The 19,638-nt window shown below is 36.0% G+C and overlaps 1 protein-coding gene across 1 annotated transcript in view; it reads right to left on the reverse strand.

Moving 5' to 3' along the window:
* The window catches only part of LOC149806884 (uncharacterized), a 183,864-nt gene that overhangs the window by 51,386 nt on the left and 112,840 nt on the right, over nucleotides 1-19,638 (reverse strand). The window contains exons 12-13 of the mRNA XM_089931672.1: nucleotides 16,442-16,581; nucleotides 7,641-7,816 (exon numbers count right to left, since the gene is read on the reverse strand). Coding sequence (XP_089787798.1) covers nucleotides 7,641-7,816; nucleotides 16,442-16,581 — 316 coding nt within the window. The remainder of the gene's footprint in view (nucleotides 1-7,640; nucleotides 7,817-16,441; nucleotides 16,582-19,638) is intronic.

Here is a 19,638-nt window from a genome sequence, read left to right on the forward strand (position 1 = left end):
CAAGATCTGAAGATCTCATCTACTGGCAAAAAATAGCATCTACAGCAATGCTGCATCAGGTGGTATGCTGCTGCTGCTGCTGCTAATGATGATGATAAAAGTGAGGACTTGGGCCAGTAATCTTGAAGCTGCATATGTACAAAAAATGAACTCCTGCTCAACATTCAAACCTACAAATTTAAAAACTTTACTAAGAGTTTCTAAATATGACTGAAATTTACTAATATGTGTCAATACCAAAGATAAAATATTCAAGAAATTTTCATAATTCTGGCACTAATATGAATAAAGTTCAAGGCCCATCTGGTGTCATTGGACCTTCCAGGAAACCTTGGGAGACACTCCTGATCAGGAAATCTCTTGATATTCTGGTTTGCAAGTATATGAGATTGAATTTTTTTATAATTCTGAGCTTGAGTACAAATTTTATGTTCAACATATTTCTTGACTAGGGTCCAGTAAGGAGGTCATAAAACTTTCAAGACTTTAGAGCATTTACTTAAACTTCATGATTAGATAACTCTGGAGCTACCATTTATACAACTGAGACTACCTATAATGAAGTTTCTGAAGAGCCATACAAGTGTATACAGAGTAACTTATAAAAACTAAATTTATTTTAAAGAATGGGCTTAATGACCTCAATCATGTTAAGTGAATATCCTACAGAGAGATGCTTTGTAGTGTGGTGTTAGTGTTGTAGGGTTTAACACCATTTTTCAGCACATGATAGGCTATACATGGCAGCCAGTATTAACGGTGAAGGAAGAACCCGGGAAATACCCGGAAAGAACCTTTGACCCTCAAGAAGCTACTGGCAAACTTTCTCACATACCCACATTGGCCGAATCCGAGACTCGAAACCCACGCATACAGAGGTGAGATGGCAGTGATCCATAATGGAAAGCGCTTTAGACCACTCGGCCACTTGGGGCCCCAGGTGCTTTGTAGCAAGAGACCAATTAATTGAGGTGCTTTTTGGTGAGTTACCACTTTACTGGGGTATTATTTAGTGAGGTCCTATTGTAATAAAGTACTTTATAATAAGAGGTCAAAAAATTGTGGTACTTTATAGACAGGGATCAATGTACTCAAGAGCTTTATAGTTAGAGATCACTGCTCTTGGATACTTTATAGTGAATGAATACTATAATATTGTACTTTATAGTGAGGGACTACTGTACAATGGCACATCATAGAGAGAGACTAACATATTGTGGTATTTTATAGTGAGGGAACACTGTATTGAAGAGTTTCATAGTGAGGGACCAATATACTGTGGTACTTTATTGTGAGGAACCAATGTACTCAAGAGCTTTATAGTTAGGGACCATTGCACTTGGGTACATGATCGTGAAGGAACACTATAATGTTGCAATTTATAGTTAGGAACCAATGTAATGTGGTACTTTAAAGAGAGAGACTTACATACCATGGTACTTTATAGTGAGGGAATAATATACTTACGAGTTTTATTGTGAGCAACCACTACACTTGGGTACTTTATAGTGAAGGAATACCATAATTTTGTACTTTATAGCAAGGGACTACTGTACAGTGGTACCTTATAGTTGGGCACTCATGAACTGAAAAGCTTTGTAGTGAGGGAATGCTGCACTTGGGTACTTTATTGTGAAAGAAAACTATAATTTCGTACTTTATAGTGAGGGACCACTATAATGTTGAACTTTATTGAGATGGACCAATATGCTATGGTCCTTTATTGTGGGGTATCAGAGTCATCAGAAACACTTAATCACGTGTATTTGGATGCAATTTTTTAATATCTGGAACGCAGAAAATCACTTACACAGGAGTCCTCCAAATGCATGCAATAGCTAGGTGGCAAATTCAAAGGTTTGCCTGTCCAGCTTCAACCACCTGCTGAGTGGAGAAATGTGTTAATCAATTGATCATTATGAATTTAGCTATGCTGATATTTACAAAAACAGAATTCAGTGGCTGCAAGTCACCCAGATGTATTCGTTGTTATTATAAGAGTACATCAAAGAACATGACCCAATAGCTGGGCGGCAAAGTTCAAAGCCTAAGACTAGTAGTCCGATAAATCAACCCCACAAATCTGTATTGTTACTGATGGATGATCTTGTGGGTCTGATGTCACCTGTTCAATAAAATCTGCAATTTTGCTGCATGCAAATGATTCCGGAAAAAACCCTTGTACACTTTAGACACATACCGGTAATTGGTAACAGCCATATCAAGCACGAAATTCAAAATGGCCACAGGACAGATGGTTGCGCTATTCCAGGTGGATTTGCAAGTTACCAAACATATGATTTGCTTAGGAAATATAATCTACATGTCACCAAAAGAACCCTTCAGCCAACAGTAGCTTCACAGCACGAGAAATACCGGTAAGTGTATAACATGTACACCAGTGTGTGCAGCCAACTTTGTACGCAGATATTTGCAGCTTTTAATGAATATGTGACATCAGCCCCATACTCGAAAATCAATATCATCACAGGTGAAGGGCTGATTTATCAGCCTAATTGACTAGCTGCTGAGTGGTAGGAAAATATGCTGAGATATACAATGACTTAATTCTGAGGTAAGAAGACCCAGAGATGTACAGCTGGTAATTATAAGAGTAAATCAAGTGAACAACTTTAGTTTTCATTGTCTTGTTAATTTTTTTGTGTAGCCGAATAAGTAGCGCATATGAATTCGAAAGCAAGACATGTCAAGAGTTTGAGAAAATGCTGTTTACAAATTTGGAAAAGTAGTTTGGGATAAAAAGGGTGAATTGATGAAGACTGTAATGAGATTCAGAAGAGTGCTAAAGTTACTAGAACTGATGGTTTGGATGGAACAGTAGCCAAGTGTAAGAAAGTGTATGATCCCTGGCTTAGTGTTTGGAATAAGGCCTTTCCTTGAATTAACAAAATTCAGTCTGACTCTAATAGATAAACAAGAGCTATACATCAGTGGTGTAAAGAATTGGGAAAATTAAATTCAATGACAACCACTGGTTCTTCTCACTGGATATTTAGCCACTTCAGGTATGCCCAATATGTTTATGGGAGGGACTACAACTTTTCCTGGTAGGAATCCTATTTTTACAAAGAGGCCTCTAGGGTGCTATGGTACTTAGTAGTGAAGGACCACTGTAATTGTATAAATCTTCAGCTCAAATAACAGTGCCAATAAAATACTGCATTTCCACATGTTTGTTTTAAAACATCATTTCAAATGCAATTGTGACAGGCTGGGTCTACTTTTTTTCTCCAATTCATGAATAGCAGATAAAAAAGATGAAACATAGTGCAGACGAATTTTAACATTTTCATGACAAACATGGATATTTAACAAAGATCTGTTTAAGTTTTGAAGCGACAAAATAGCTTAAACCTAAATCCATAGACATTATGCATGTATTATTTTGGTAATCACAGCTAAAAGCACATAGATGAATATTAGAAGATAGTAGTAATGTAAAGGTTTTGAGGTATCTTTAATAGTTTCATTACTAGTAATTATTTTATGTGATGTGATGTGATTTGGATTTTTAACGTACCTTTAACAATTTTTCAGTCATATCGCTACGATGTCTGCAATGTGGCAGTTTATAGTGATGTCTAGCACTGGGGCATCATGCCGCAGACATGTAGCATGATGTCCCACCCAGTCACATTATCCTGACACCGGAACCGACCAGTCCAAACACTAACCTCTTAATGCTGAGCACCAAGCGAGGCAGCTGTTAGTACCGTTTTTGTAAGTCTTTGGTATGACTCGGCCGGGGATCGAACCCACGACCTCAGTAATTATTTTAAGCTAATTATCTAATAACACTGCTTGTTAATCAATTGATCATTACGATTTTAGCTATGCTGATATTTACAAAAATAGAATTCAGTGGCTGCAAGTCACCCAGATGTATTCGTTGTTATTATAAGAGTACATCAAAGAACATGACCCAATAGCTGGGCGGCAAAGTTCAAAGCCTAAGACTAGTAGTCCGATAAATCAACCCCACAAATCTGTGTTGTTACTGATGGATGATTTTGTGGGTCTGATGTCACCTGTTCAATAAAAATCTGCAATTTTGCTGCAAGCAAATGATTCCGGAACAAACCCTTGTACACTTTAGACACACTGATATTTCATTATCAATATTAATTTTATGGACAAAATGTATGTAGGAAGATTTTACCATGATCTAGATTTCAAGCTGCATATTTCTGCACTTTGTACTTTCATAAAAATCATTTAGGGATCTGCACTGATAAACCAAAACAAAATGTACGTAAATCTTTGCTTTTTTAATGTTTTTTATTTATATCTAATTTTATTGTCTGTTCGGCTTTTTTTTATTTATTATATGCCATGGGTTATGTAAAATTGTATTTTGTAGCTGACCTTGTCCAAAAATTAAGTTCATTGTCCACCTGACCGAAATCATTGATTTGTTTTATAGCTAATGATTTTCTACGAGTGTGAGTTTAATATCAGGATCATTATCAAGATGTATCTTGACTTGAGTGGAGGCCATCATGTTTACCAGGTTCTTTATTATAACTTTAGTAACAACCTTGTTTACAGTACGACCCCGCAATAGCACTCTCTGTTATAACATGAATTTGGATATAACATAGTTGTGGTGTGACTCCCAAAATTTTATATAAGTCATTTTCTTGTAAACAAAAAAAAAAAATTCTTAAAAGTATGGGATAAAAATGTCAGAAGTTTATTATTATTTTCGGGATGAGATTTGCACACGAATAATACAAGACAATCAGGGCATGACTCCTGAAATTATTTATTTAAAAGTATGAAAAATAATGTACAAAATATTTATTATGAGATCACATAGGGCTTTGCCAATGTTGCAAACTGATTTTTTTATATTGGTAACATTGTTGGCTGTTTAAACTTGTATATACAACCATTGTTTTGGAGTGGAGAAATTCAGAGTCCCCATGAAATGAAGCTGCAACTTGACATAAAATGCACTGAAATTTATCTACTGTTAGATAAACAAATTCTTTGTCTATACTGACCAACCATCTTAACAGTGCACTGTTATATCATAATCCACTTATGTTGACATCTAGCATGAGTAATGTATGTTGTGAGATATCCATTTTTGTTGGTGTTGACATTTCTGTTAGTGGAGATGAACCAGACAAGGCATTATCTCATAATATATCTTTCGTCTGATTTTCGATTGCTCGCTAGCAATTAATATATTTACATAGACTGAAATTTGTATGTGGAGGGTAAGTAAAATTCCTCTTCTTTTCACTCAGAATTAAATCCTTCAAAACACTCACATTTATTGTAGTAATCCAGGTCATCAGACCAGAACATCTGTACCTCTATTGTCTGTGATGTGATGTGATTTTGATGTTTAACATAGCTTTAACAATTTTTCAGTCATATCGCTACGATGTCTGCAATGTGGCAGTTTATAGTGATGTCTAGCACTGGGGCATCATGCCGCAGACATGTAGCATGATGTCCCACCCAGTCACATTATCCTGACACCGGGCTAACCAGTCCTAACACTAACCTCTTAATGCTGAGCGCCAAGCGAGGCAGCTGTTAGTACCATTTCTGTAAGTCTTTGGTATGACTCGGCCGGGGATCGAACCCACGACCTCCCGAATCCGAGTCTATTGTCCATTGACACCTTGTTAAATTTCTGACGCATGCATGGAAGGCAGCATCACTCTCCTACCACAAATGTAACCCCCCCCCCAAAACAGAAACAACAAACAACATCTTACTTGTTGGTCTATTCAACAGGCAGGGAGGAACAGTAACTACAATCGACCAATTGATGGCCAATTCCTTTTTAAAAATGTATCCAGATAAAAGAGTTTGCTGAAATTTCAAAGAAAATAGATTACCTTTGAATCACTAATTGTTAGGAAAACATACTAAGCAAATAGAAAAAAAGTCAGTCTCAGTCATGCAATACAATTATTTGATGTTGCTGCTACAACAAGAAATTGTCATTTACTTGGTTTCTCCAAAGCTGGCATTTAGTGGTGACTACAATAACACATGCACCTTTCATCAAAGAAAGCCAATCTTCAATAAAAACAAAGAACTTTTCTTCAAAGAAGTCAGTACCAAACTTAAATAAAAGCAATGGGATATGATGGCTTTTTTTCCATTTCTCAATGTGACTGGAACACGTTTACTGTACCATGAAAGTTTCCTTTTTGCATGGAAAAAGTTTATGCTTACAAACGCTACCAATGGTGGCTTAAAACGCAAGCTAACATTTACTGACTTGGGACGTACTTTAAAGTAAATGTACTTCATCCTTAGTTACGTGATTGCACTATGTTTTTCACTGAATTCAGACCTATATGACATGTGACAGAATAACTGAATATTTAAAATCTGTGTGTGTGCATACTTTTGATGGAATTACTTGTATTGTGGATTCAATGTATGTGATGAGATTTGTGGGTGAGTACACGGTGTTGATACTCTATTCATGCTTTACATTAGACATGTATATATAAATAGTATACACATATATTTACCAATCCGTGGTTTTCTAAAATAAAGTAAAATATTATATATGCCTTCTCTGTTTTCACTACAGGTATATTTGACATTTAATATGCATTGATTTAAGATGGTAACTGTGCCAATTAAGAATATATTTTACTGCCTGCATTTAATACCACCCCCACCTCCTGCAAATTTTTTCTGGTACATGCATTATTTTCTTCAGCTAACTGACCTGGTTGCTTATATCACGGTTCAGTCTATAACATTGTCGGTATCTATGGCTCCTAAATACCGGGATATAGCGGGGTCACACTTTATAACTAACATTTTCCTAGAAATAAACTTTTGACCTTCATCAAGGTTATTCTTTTGTGTCTTAGTTTTTTATATAATCTTATTTACTGGAAACATGTTTTCTTTCTGTGATAACATCGGGGTAGTAAACATTTATATTGTTGTATTCACATTTAGTGAAATTATTTATTATTCTCTGGAAATACAATATGCTCTGTAACATTCTTGAACAGAGACATTAACTGGGAATTATAGTGAATTCAAGCAAGGAAACTTTGGATAATATCACTGTGATTCAAAAAAAGACTGTTGGCACATTATTACAATTCAGGAATTTGGTACATTAGTACATTAGAGACTACAGACCACTACAAGCACATCAACACCTTCAGGATTGAAAATTATTTGGAATTCCACTAAAGGTTTTTCAGAACTTTAATCATTAGAACTTGTGTTAGTAATTCTAGGATTATTTGGGATTAATTTGCAATATTGTAAGTACTTTTTACATTTTCACTTTGTATTCTGGGGAAATAAATTATTTGTTGAATTTTGCAAAACTTGTTGGTTTTTGCTCTTTTCTACTCCTCATTTTAAGACCACAGGGTCATAATAGTTTGGTTTCTAAATATTACTAATCAAGAAAGCTGATAATGTGGAGCATTTATAACAAGGTAATTTACCTCAAAACTTTACCCAAAAATGATTTTTCTGTATGCATTGGGAAGTAATGGGGTAAAATATGGTGGTTAAATTGGAAGATTTGGTAAAAAGAACTGAAAAATTTGGTGCAACAGGTCCTTACAATTAAGCAAGCTGAAAATCCTTCACCATTTAAATTTTCATACCAAGAAATTGAAATGCTCTGACTGCTTTCATTAATCTGACCCAAAGAAGTATGATGTTGACTGCCATGATCCGAATGTGGGCTCGGGCTAGTGCATCTGAGTGGGAAATAATGTCCGCAATGTGGGTAGCCAAAGATGTTAATAGGAAGATGTAACAGATCCAGTCAAATATATTCCTGCAAAACAAATCAATAAAAGGTCAGAATTTGCATATACGTACTGCAAAATCATTTGTTTCCATGTCAAGGGCATCCGGTTTTTTAAACAAAATTTACCAACCAGAAAAAGTAAATTTATATAAGTATTCAATTTCTGGATGTATCTTTAATAGACACATTATTTATGGCAGAGTCACTTAATTTTGTGTGTTCAAATTTTTGTAGCAACTATGAAATCCATGAAAAAGGATAATATATGAATAAAATTAAACGGTTATGCAGTATTTGAAGAAATACAACAGGTTGAAACCTAGTTTAAATGGGTATTGGCCTTAGTGAAAATTGATTTACAAGGAATATAGATGCAATTAACCAGCATGTGTGTTTGTTTATGTTTTGGGATTTTTAACGTAGCTTTAACAATTTGAGTCATATCAGTATGATGTCTGCAGTGTGGTAGTTTATAGAAATTGTCTAGCATTGGGACATCATGCCACACACATAAAGCATCATGTCCCACCCAGTTACATTATAAAAAAGCCACAATAAAATAAATATTGATGGACAGTTGAAAAACATGGTGAGATGAGAACCGGGTCATACCAAGAATAATTTTAAATGAATTTTCTGTCATTCTGATCTATTCTTAACTAAATGAATTCTGATCACTCACAACACTTGCTGTATGACAGTGGCTTTCAGGGAATCAAAGTGTATTGGCATGAGAAAAATCTACCTATACGCCTTTTGTTGCCCCACCCAACAATATCTCAGGTATTCCACTTGCTCATAGAGTCTAACTAGTATAGTGAATTTGGTCCACTCAAAACACTGAAAACTTTAAAAGTATGTTTGGGCTTATTTCCTTTAGCTGTTATATTTAAAGTAAAATATATAAAGAAATAGCACAAGCATTAACAAAAAGTGCTAAAATACCATACATTCATTTATTTCCTGAGTATCAGATTTTTGTTGTTTTGCCCAAAAAAGTAGCATGGGCAGGAGAGGTAAAACTAATTTTAATTATGTAATACTCAACTTGTATTATTTACAATGCAGTCATCTTTCTTGGCATTAGTCCCCAGCCCAGAGTGAATTCTTCCTCAAATAAGTACCGGTAGGCCAATAACAAAAATAAACCTAGTCCAATTCCATTGCTTAAGCCACTTCTATCATTCAGAATATTGTCCTTCTTGACTTGGACAATGACTGATGGGAAGTCAGATTGAAGAGGGAGGAGTAATCTAGGTAATAATAACAGGTAAGTATAATGTAATTAAATTAGTTTTACCCACCCACCACCAACAAAAGGAACTTCATATTAATAGCAGTAATACATTATTAAATTGCTAACTACCATATACCAGCCTAGAAGAATGCTAAAGACCTCATGACTAGAAGTAAGATGTTGTGGTGCAAACTGTAAAATGGCTTTTACACAACTTCCTGCGATGACAATAGGGTCAAATTCACCGATACCTGACATGACAGTGAAAGAAGCTGAACCAAAGAGAAGTTGTGAGAGACCACACGAATGTGATTTTCATGACATCATCTACAGAAGAATGATTAAGACACTGGTCCAAGAAGAAGAAAGAGCCCTAACCCATGGGCTTTAATTCTCATGAATGATCTCTCAGTGAGAGATGGATAAATTGTTTTGATAGAACAATCAACCTAGAAATGGTGGCTGCTGATATATCAGAGGTTCCTTTAACAGGGAGAAAAGTCATTTTTGACCATTTTTTGTTCATTCTGAATTAGCCAAAAAGAAATGTAAGGCTAAAGGTATCATATCTGTTCTTTGCCAGAAAGCTGGGGAGGCAAAGGAAGATAGAATCATAGTTACCACTGTACTGAATGCAATTCTCTTCCACCAATAAGGCAAGAGTTCCATCCCTTCAGGCTGATGCTAAAGAGAAGGAAGACTTTCTTTAAAATAGAGTTCTCAAAGGATGTTTCATTGGAGGGTTCATTATGTTATCATTAATTCTGATAACAACCAGAGAACACAAGAGAGGTCATGCCTTGGCATTAAGGAGCAAATGATTAGTCTTTGATGCTCAAAGTTTTTGATCAGTCCTAAAAGATAAGGGTCCCTGTGATGGAGCCCATGGGGAATTTATGGGTTTTTGGTGAAGACTGAACAGACTTTTTGTTGAAAAAAGAAGACAATCTACAACAGCAGTCAAAGAGGGCAGATCATGCAATGTGCAAACTGCACCAATTACAGAATACTCTCCACTTGGCATCTTAAAACTTGGAGATCAACTGCCTTCTAGCCAGAGCAACACAGTCGGCAATTCTGCTTAAAAACTGATTGTGGCAGATTGATCATTTGATATAAGCTGAGTGTGGAAGTGGAACATCTACAAATTGTTGCACAGGAGGGACCCTCTACACTGCAACAGTTTATCCTACCTCAGCAGTAACTCAATGGGGACATCTTTCAGCTCAGACAAGCATGTTGTTTGCACCAACAAATGCATTTCCCAGTGCTCAAATGTGTCAACATCAGCTCGATTAGCTCACACAAATGGGACACCAATTTCAGCACCCCTTCCTCCAAGAGATGTGTCTGAAATACAAACCAGATTCCAACACATGAAATCATCAGCAAGAAAAGATAGGACTCTAATAATTGGCTCCTCAATATAGAAAAGTACAATACCAAGGAGACTTCTTAAAACAGATGTACAGACTCTTAGTGGTGCAAAAATCGACAACATTACAGACATAATAATGAATACAGACCTAACCAAATACAACCAAATTATTATTTTAGTAGGTGGAAATGATGCCAGTAATGGAAGGTCAATAAATCAAATCAGAACAGATTTTTAAAGTTTACTGTATGCTGCTAGGTATTGCAGACCAGACACATGTAAAATAATGATATCAGGACTACCTCCTCCTATGGACACCAGGGTGAAAGAAATCATTGATCTGATAAATTGACCTATGTGAAGACTTCAACCTACAGTACATTCTACAATACACATCTTTCTTTCTTCAGAACCAGGACATCAACCTAAGCCTCTTACACAGAGACAAAATTCATTTAAGCATGAAAAGAACCTCTCAACTACTGAGAAACATTAACATGTTTGCCCCCATTTTCAGGCACTATAATGAAGACTACTGTCTCCATTGTGGAGAAACTGGGCATGTGACACAAGTATGCCATCATGGCAAACAAACAGTGCTTCAGATGATATACATTTAGACACAAACAAAACTGTGAATCAATGTATTATACATACTAGGAAGCTGGCAAAGAGGAAAATGCCAATGCTTTATTTATAACAAATCTAAACGTACCTAGTGTATCTATTGACTCTAACTATTCAATGGACACTGTGGTTAATGCAAAAGTTAAAGAATTTTCAGGGTCTGTATGTGACGTTGAAGATGCCAATATATATGAACAAATAAACATGGAAATAGTATGTCAGAATGATAAAAGTAGTATGGAGACAATCTCAGTGAGTACCCAACTGCATGAAGACATACATATAATTGATGAGAAACTAAATACAAAAGGTTTTAAGATAGGTCACTTAAATGTATAAGGTATAGTGGGAAAAATAGACCAGATTAAGTTAATGTTGTCTTCCAAGGAAAATAATATACATGTTTTAGGACTCACTGAACCAAAATTAAATACTAACCACAATGACGATCTATTTCACTGACAACGCTACACTAAACCATTATACAGGGACAGAGAGACAGCAGGGGGAGGTCTTGTTGTATACATTAGGGAAGATCTAAATGTAGAAAAGCGACCTGACTTGGAGTCACATAAAATTGAGAGTATCTGGCTGGAAATTTCTCAGAATAATACAAAAATGATCATAGCTGGTTTCTTTTATAGGCCAACTTCCTACAAAGCAATTTGGAATGACAACTTTTTGAAACAAATGGAAAATGTTCTTGCACAGGAGAAAGAAACATATATACTAGGCGATATAAATAAGGACATTCTCAGTACTCAAATAAGAAACAACTGTATTGAATTTATTGAATCATTAGGCCTAGTCCAGCTGGTAAATGAACCCACAAGGGTAAAGAAATATCAAGCACTCTTACTGATCACATTTATACCAACCTACCAGACAATGTGGCTTGTGTTAATGTACCAAATGTTGGTCTTAGTGACCACTATCCTACTTTTTTGACAAGAAAGGTTAAATGCAAGAGAAACAGGAAAAATACACACAAAACTATTAATTACAGATCATTCAAATATTTTAATGAAGAACAATTTCTCGATGACCTATATAAAGTTCCATGGAATATAATCCAAAATTTGGATGACATAGATGAAGCTCTGAGGGTGTGGACTGGCTTATTTATGTATGTAGTCTTTAAGCATTCACCAATGAAAGTACATCAAGTGAAGAATAAAATCCAACCTAATTGGCTTACTACTGAAATCCTAGACGCTATGAAAACACAAGACCAATTCAAGGCTATGGAAAACTATGTAAAATATAAAGTATGGAGAAATAAAATAACAAGCATGATTAAAAAGCTAAAAAAATCATTGCTTGAAAACAAAAAAGCAACACAACTCCATTTGTAAAGTCTTCAATGAACTCACTGGAGGAACACACAAAGATCAGACAAATAAAATTCACTCACTTCTGGTAAATGACATCATAGTCACTGATGACACTGACATTACAAATGATTTCATTGATTTTTTTCACCAAAGTTACCACAAAATTAAAAGAACCAGTGATAAAAAACAACTTTAATGAACTGAAAAAGTTAGGCAGCAGCAAAATCCCTAATGAAGTATGTTTTTTTATCCCAACAGTATCAAAAATCTTTGTTGAAAAATGTTTCACTGATACCAAAAAAGCTACAGGGGACTTGATCAGATTGGTCCATGACTCATTAAATCTTCTACCTCTGCTATTTCAGATAGCATAACATTAATAATCAATTTAAGTATTGCAATTTCTCATCTGTCCCAAAAATATGGAAAACTGCAAAAGTAATTCATAGTCACAAATCTATTTCTAAGGACGATGCTGATAACTACTGGCCAATGTCAATGCTACCAAACTTGTCAAAATCGATTGAAACACATGTCCATGACTCGTTCATGTCATATTTAACCAAACACTTGCTGTTACCACCCTAATCAACCAGGCTTTAGACAGAAACGTTCCTGTGAGACTGCCTTGATCTCCCTTACTGATAAATGGCTTCAAGCACTTGATCAAGGTAGAAAAACATGATCTGTATTAGATTTCAGGAAAGCTTTTGACATGGTGTATCATGAAATCCTTTTGAAGAAACTGAAAATTTACCAATGTTATGACAACAAAATTAGATGGTTTACTTCTTACTTTTGTGAGAGAACACAACATGTTTATATAAATAATGTGCTGTCTGAACCTGGAACAATTAGATATGGAGTACCACAAGGCTCAATTCTAGGTCCATTACTATTTATTTTATTTATTAATGACCTACCACTTTTACTAAGAGACTCAATATCATCTACAGATCTCTATGCAGATGAAACGACATTGTCAAACATAAAAAACACAAAGCATGAACTGGAAATTTCTTTACAGGATGCCCTAAACAAACTGGACAACTGGTGCACATGCAATGGCATGGTGGTAAATACTGGTAAAACTCAAATAATAAAAAAGGACAAATCTTGATAGTGATGAACTATGTCTGACATGGAAGGATACAGATTTGAAAATGGTCTGTTATGATAGACTACTTGGTGTTCTGGTAGATAATAACCTATCATGGACTGAACATATCAAACATATCAGCAAAAAAGTTAATTCAAGTTTATTGCTTCTCAGTAGGATAAGACATTTTCTCCCTGAAAGGCACAGAAAACTATTTTATAACAGTCACATACAACCCTATTTGGACTACTGTAATACAGTATGGGGTAATTCAGATGATAAAAACATAGCAAAGATGGCACATCTTCAAAAAAGAGCATTTGAGCTGATATCAATCCAAAAAGAAAGCTGGTAAGTTAAAAATATTACATATTAATGACTGAATCCGGTTGAGAAAAGACAAATTAATGTACAGGATATCCATTAATAGTACTCCTGAATATTTACAATCACTATTCCAGTATAGGCTACCTGGTAATACTGCAATCCATGTCTCACAAACAGTACAAAATTCCCAAACCAAATAAGGAATTATTAAAAAAAGTTTCCAATACTCTGGAACTTTGCTGTGGAATTGTATTCCAGTTTAGATTACAAATGTCCACTCTATTTCCTTCTTCCAAACCTAATATATCCAGTGGCTTCAGAGATGCAGTTAAAATAAATAAATTCCTTTGTATGTGGAGAATACTGAATCACAATCATTGGGGTCACATAGAATCAGTCAGGATGAGCCACTGTATATAATTCATGACTCTGTGAAGTATCTAAGAAATTATTTTGAAAGGTAGGATGGCACAGGCATACATTTAATCCCACTTCAGACTAAAGATATTCACAAACCATGCACTCTGGTCTGAAACTAGAGACACATGTGTTGCAAATAAGTCTACTATTGGCCTCCCCATAGCTGAAAAGGATTCTCTGCTACCAATTGCTACAGAGACCATGCTACCAACTGGTACAGAGACCATTCTGTGAGGACCATAAATCCCTTCTGGACAACCTGGATGCCATGATGTTTCTCTAACCTGGAATGTGGCAAACTCCTCCAAAGATGCCCATCTAAGAAACTTCCAGACTTCCAGGCAAAGAAAAGGGGCACAAGTGCCTCTCTGACATCTGAAGTACATGACAACTGACATACTGTCCTCCCAAAATTACCAGTATGGAAGGATTATATCTTTGGCTCACAGGTGAGCACATCCTGTCCAAAAACAAGGCATATACATACAGACAAGAGTGAGGTTCTGGAGCCTGTGTCTGGACTCTTGCAAGAAACATGGGCTTATTTAGCCACCAACTTGGGCAGTAACACAATCTGGATCCCATCTGAATCTGAGCTAGCACTGAAACCTGAGAGGCCTCACATTAAGTCATAATGGATCCACTGCCATATTCAGGGTCCCCAGTAGAAAGAAATGAAGGTAAGCAGACAGGAAGTGTCATTGATCCCTCCCAGGATCTGCATGCTGGTGACTTCCTTGAATGGACTCCTTGAACTAAGAAGTGCCATTGATGCCTACCATTATTAGCATGCTGGTGACTTCCTTTAACTGGAAAGTGCTACCAATCCTTCCTGATATCAGGATGCTGGTGACATCCTTGAACTGGAATGAGCAGAAGTACCACTGATCCCTCTTGGGGTTCTATTTAAGGAAAGGAGGAGGAGGTGGTTTCATTCTTCATGATGCTAAGTGCAACCAGATCTTGGCCAGATCTCACACTTCATCTTACCACACAGAATGAACATCCATCGATGCAAGTGCACTTAACAAATGCCAAGCAAGGTGTTTCAAGAAGCCTGTGTAACTACATTTACCAACCTTTTTTGGGTTGATGAAAGGATGAAAGAAAATGGAACAAAACTGAAGAGGGTGATGACTACTTTAACAGTCGTTAAAAATGAGGGGATACAAATTATGGAAACACTACTTAACTAATGGGTGGAAACTGATGCAGTAGCAGGTATTATGGCAAAAGACACTTTAAAAGCAAATATATTGGAGTGCCCAATCTGAGATGTGTTAATTGTACAGAGTCAATGGCAAAGAATGAATATATTCTGAACAAAAAAAATCAGACTGGATACTAAGTTTATTTTCTTGTTCTAAAGCTCCAATTGGAGGAGGGAATTTATCTTGGGCTGGGGACCAAGCACCTGAAATAGTGAAAGCAATATGAAAATAATAGGTCATGTATTAGTACTACAAAATGTGACATTTTTGACACATGCATATGTCTTGTCTATGTAAAACTTTTCCAAAACTGTTCCCATCCCTTGGTTAGCCAGTTATCACAACTGTTTGGTTATGACAGGTATCACACCTGTTTAGTTACTTAATATTATGCAATCCTCCCTATTCACACCTTTGCCAGTATGTGATTAACTTGTATCACCCATTAAATCACCACTGATCATTGATCAACAGTATATGTAGACCTGGATTACAAAATGCCTTGATCTGACATTTAGGAGTCTTTAATCTTACTAGATTATCTGGAGGTTTCTATATGATAGACTACACATTGTCAAAGTGACTCTTACCTATCTCTAACTGGGTGTATTAATCAACTTTTTCCCTTTGTACCTCCCTCTTACCCTCTCGCTCTATTAATTACATTTATTTTGGGCTTTAAAAATATAATTCAGTTATTCATAATACCATTGTAATTATAATTGTCTGAAAGTATATTCTATCATATTTGTTTATAATTTCTAGTCCTGTTCTGCTCTGGCATCATGGTCAGCAAATTAGTTACATTTATAGACAAAAGTCACGCTGTAGTAAGAAAAAGGATGTGGGGTACGCAGTTTAAGTCCATCCAAGTAAATAATCTGAATAATCGCCATCTGGATCATCAAGATTTTACTGTTTATAACGAACTGATTTATGTGATAAGAATATAAGTGACAGTTGGTATCCCAAAACAGTGATCTTTCAAGTTATGTTTTACTGTGACAAGGTATCCATACCAATAATCTGAAAAGTAACTTTCGTGTGTGTCTTGCAAATCATCAAGTTCCATCTGCAAGAAAGCTTTCTCATCTGGACAACGGGGATGACAGTATTCCATATCCTGATTGATCTCTTCTGTACGTTGTTTTATCATCATCTAGAAAATGAATATTCTGTACTTAAATGTGTGTTATATGTACAAAGCTATGTTATATGTACCAAGCCATATTATATGTTCCAAGCTAAGTTATATGTACCAAGCCATGTTATATGTTCCAAGCTATGTTATATGTACCAAGCTATGTTAAATGTACCAAGCCATTTTATATGTACCAAGCTATGTTATATGTACCAAGCTATGTTATATGTACCAAGCTATGTTATATGTACCAAGCTGTTATATGTACCAAGGAATGTTATATGTTCCAAGCTATGTTATATGTACCAAGCTATGTTAAATGTACCAAGCTATTTTATATGTACCAAGCTATGTTATATGTACCAAGCTGTTATATGTACCAAGCTATGTTATATGTACCAAGCTATGTTATTTGTACCAAGCTATGTTATATTTACCAAGCTATGTTATATGTTCCAAGTCATAAACAACACTGACTCAGATCTGATATCACATAGTCCTCCAAAACATCAGGGTATAATCTTTTTTTTGGGTTAAGTACAACAACCAACATAGACCCTGATCTGCCAACATGCAATCCTCAAAACAGGTTGAGGATGTCACTCAGTGTTGGCACTAAGGTCCATGATGTTAGAAAACAGTATAAGAATTCAAGAAGGTTCTGAGATACAGGGTTGCATATAGGATTTAGTTAGTTTGGGCCATGCTCCCCTCCCTCTATTAAAAAATAGGACCTTGAAGGGGCTGATGCTCTACTATCCAAAAAGAATTTACAGGAATTCAAGAAAAGACTCTTTCTTCTTTTTAACTGATGAGTGTTGTAACTATCTCAGACATTGAGTGACAAGATTTTCAAACTAGCAACTGTGGCAGCAATATTGGATGAAAGTCTGGCACAATTTCCATTTAGGGCAAACTAGAGACCATTAGAAAACTATCAGTGAAAACCACATGTTGAAATGACCATCCATTCAGAAGAATTAGTGACAAGGTTTTCAATATGTTCATGGTAGCAGCCATATTTTAAGTGAGATTGACACCATTTTCATGTAGGTCGAACTAGATATCATAATTAGTCTTCAAGTGATGTGATGTGATGTGATTTTGATTTTTAACGTAGCTTTAACAATTTTTCAGTCATATCGCTACAATGTCTGCAATGTGGCAGTTTATAGTGATGTCTAGCACTGGGGCATCATGCCGCAGACATGTAGCATGATGTCCCACCCAGTCACATTATCCTGACACCAGGCCGACCAGTCCTAACACTAACCTCTTAATGCTGAACGCCAAGCGAGGCAGCTGTTAGTACCATTTTTTAAGTCTCTGGTATGACTCGGCCGGGGATCGAACCCACGACCTCCCGCATCCAAGGTGGACGCTCTAACCACTAGGCCACCGGAGCGGTCAAAGTCTTCAAGTGAAAACATCATGTCAACATAACTTTCCATTTAAGAGGAGCTGCAATAACAGGATTCTGAACATGGCTGCCATTGTGATCAAGTAAACATCATAAGAAGTCTGTTCACATGACTTTCCATCTAGGACAGGGAGCAATGAGATTTTTGAAATGGCAGCTATATTGGATTTCAGATAGGCTGAAATTTTATTTAAGACCAACTAGATATGATAAGAAGTCTCACAGTCAAAACCCCATGCTGATTTGACTTTCCATTCAGGAATATATCAATAACAAAATTTTGAAGATGGCTGCTTTGGTTGCCATGCTGCATGTCAGATCGACAAAATTTTCATTTACGTTAGATATCATCAGAAGTATTTTAGTGAAATTCCCCTGTTGATAAGGCCATCAGTTCAGGTGGAGAGGCAATAACAAGACTTTCATGACAACCACTGTGGTGGCTACATTGGATGTCCAGGCAGTATCATTTTCAATTAGGATAAGGAAACCTTTAGGTGATAAAGCCCACGTCAATATTCTTTTTCTCTCAAGAGAAGCAGTGATAACAAGATTGTCAAGATGGCTACCATGACAATCACACTGGATGTCATATTGGCATGATCTTCATTGAGGACCATCTAATTATTATGAGAAGTCTTTCAGCAAAACCTGATTTTGATATGTCCTTCCATTCAAGAGTGATAAGATTTTCAAGATGGCTCTGATGGTGGCCATCTTAGATATCTGAGCAGCACCATTTTCAACCAACTAGACCTTGGGAAGAATGTCTGCGCAAAGTTTCATGGCAGTCCTCAAAAGCACTTAAGAAGTAGTGATAACAAACAAGTGCTAACATATGTCATATGACAGATGATGGAAAATATTCCATTGCAATAAGCTCTTCCTGCTTAAGACCAGTAGAGCTAAAGAGGGAGTGGAGCAGTGACTAATCTGATTAGAGTTGGGGCCTCTAAATAACTAAAAATGAAGGCAAACAGCAATGAATATTATAATATAACTGGAATTAAAATATGAGAGTGAAAACCACATTCTCTTTCTTCTCATATTACAAAGTGTTTACACATGCCAATGAAAAAGCTATAATTAGGCAGCATTTCCAATATACTGTCACTCACTCATATGTCCAGCCTTAAATTCTGAAACACCAAAAGCTTGACCTCTGCTGTCACATGAAAGTATAACTGAACTGAAGAATCTCCAACAGCACATCCAGTACAGCTTGTTCTTTAAAAGTATAAGAAAGAATTGTGAGTCAACGTACAGTTGAACATCATGTATAATGTGCAGAAATTACTATCATAGTGTCTATGTTGATCAAATTTATAAACTGAACAACATCACGTAGATTAAGATCTGCTGGTGTATTATATGATAGTAAACCCTGTTCTTGTTGAGTGCAAGTTTTACACCTCAGCTATTCATGCTATGGACTTGTACATGTATGTACATGGTTCTTCAACCCATGAATGTGCTATGAAATAATTGGTAAAAATGCATGTGGAATTTCTTGGTAAATCTGTCTTTGTTTAATGATTCTATATAGTTGGTACAACACTAGTAAGTTTGTATTTCAAAAGTTTTCAAAGTGCATATCTGTCTGCCAGAGAGAAATGTGGACATTCTGAATGCCATAGACAAACTTGATTAGCAAT

Source organism: Sinohyriopsis cumingii, chromosome 1 (assembly GCF_028554795.1).
Source record: "Sinohyriopsis cumingii isolate HCF-2022 chromosome 1, ASM2855479v2, whole genome shotgun sequence".
Lineage (NCBI taxonomy): Eukaryota > Metazoa > Mollusca > Bivalvia > Unionida > Unionidae > Sinohyriopsis > Sinohyriopsis cumingii.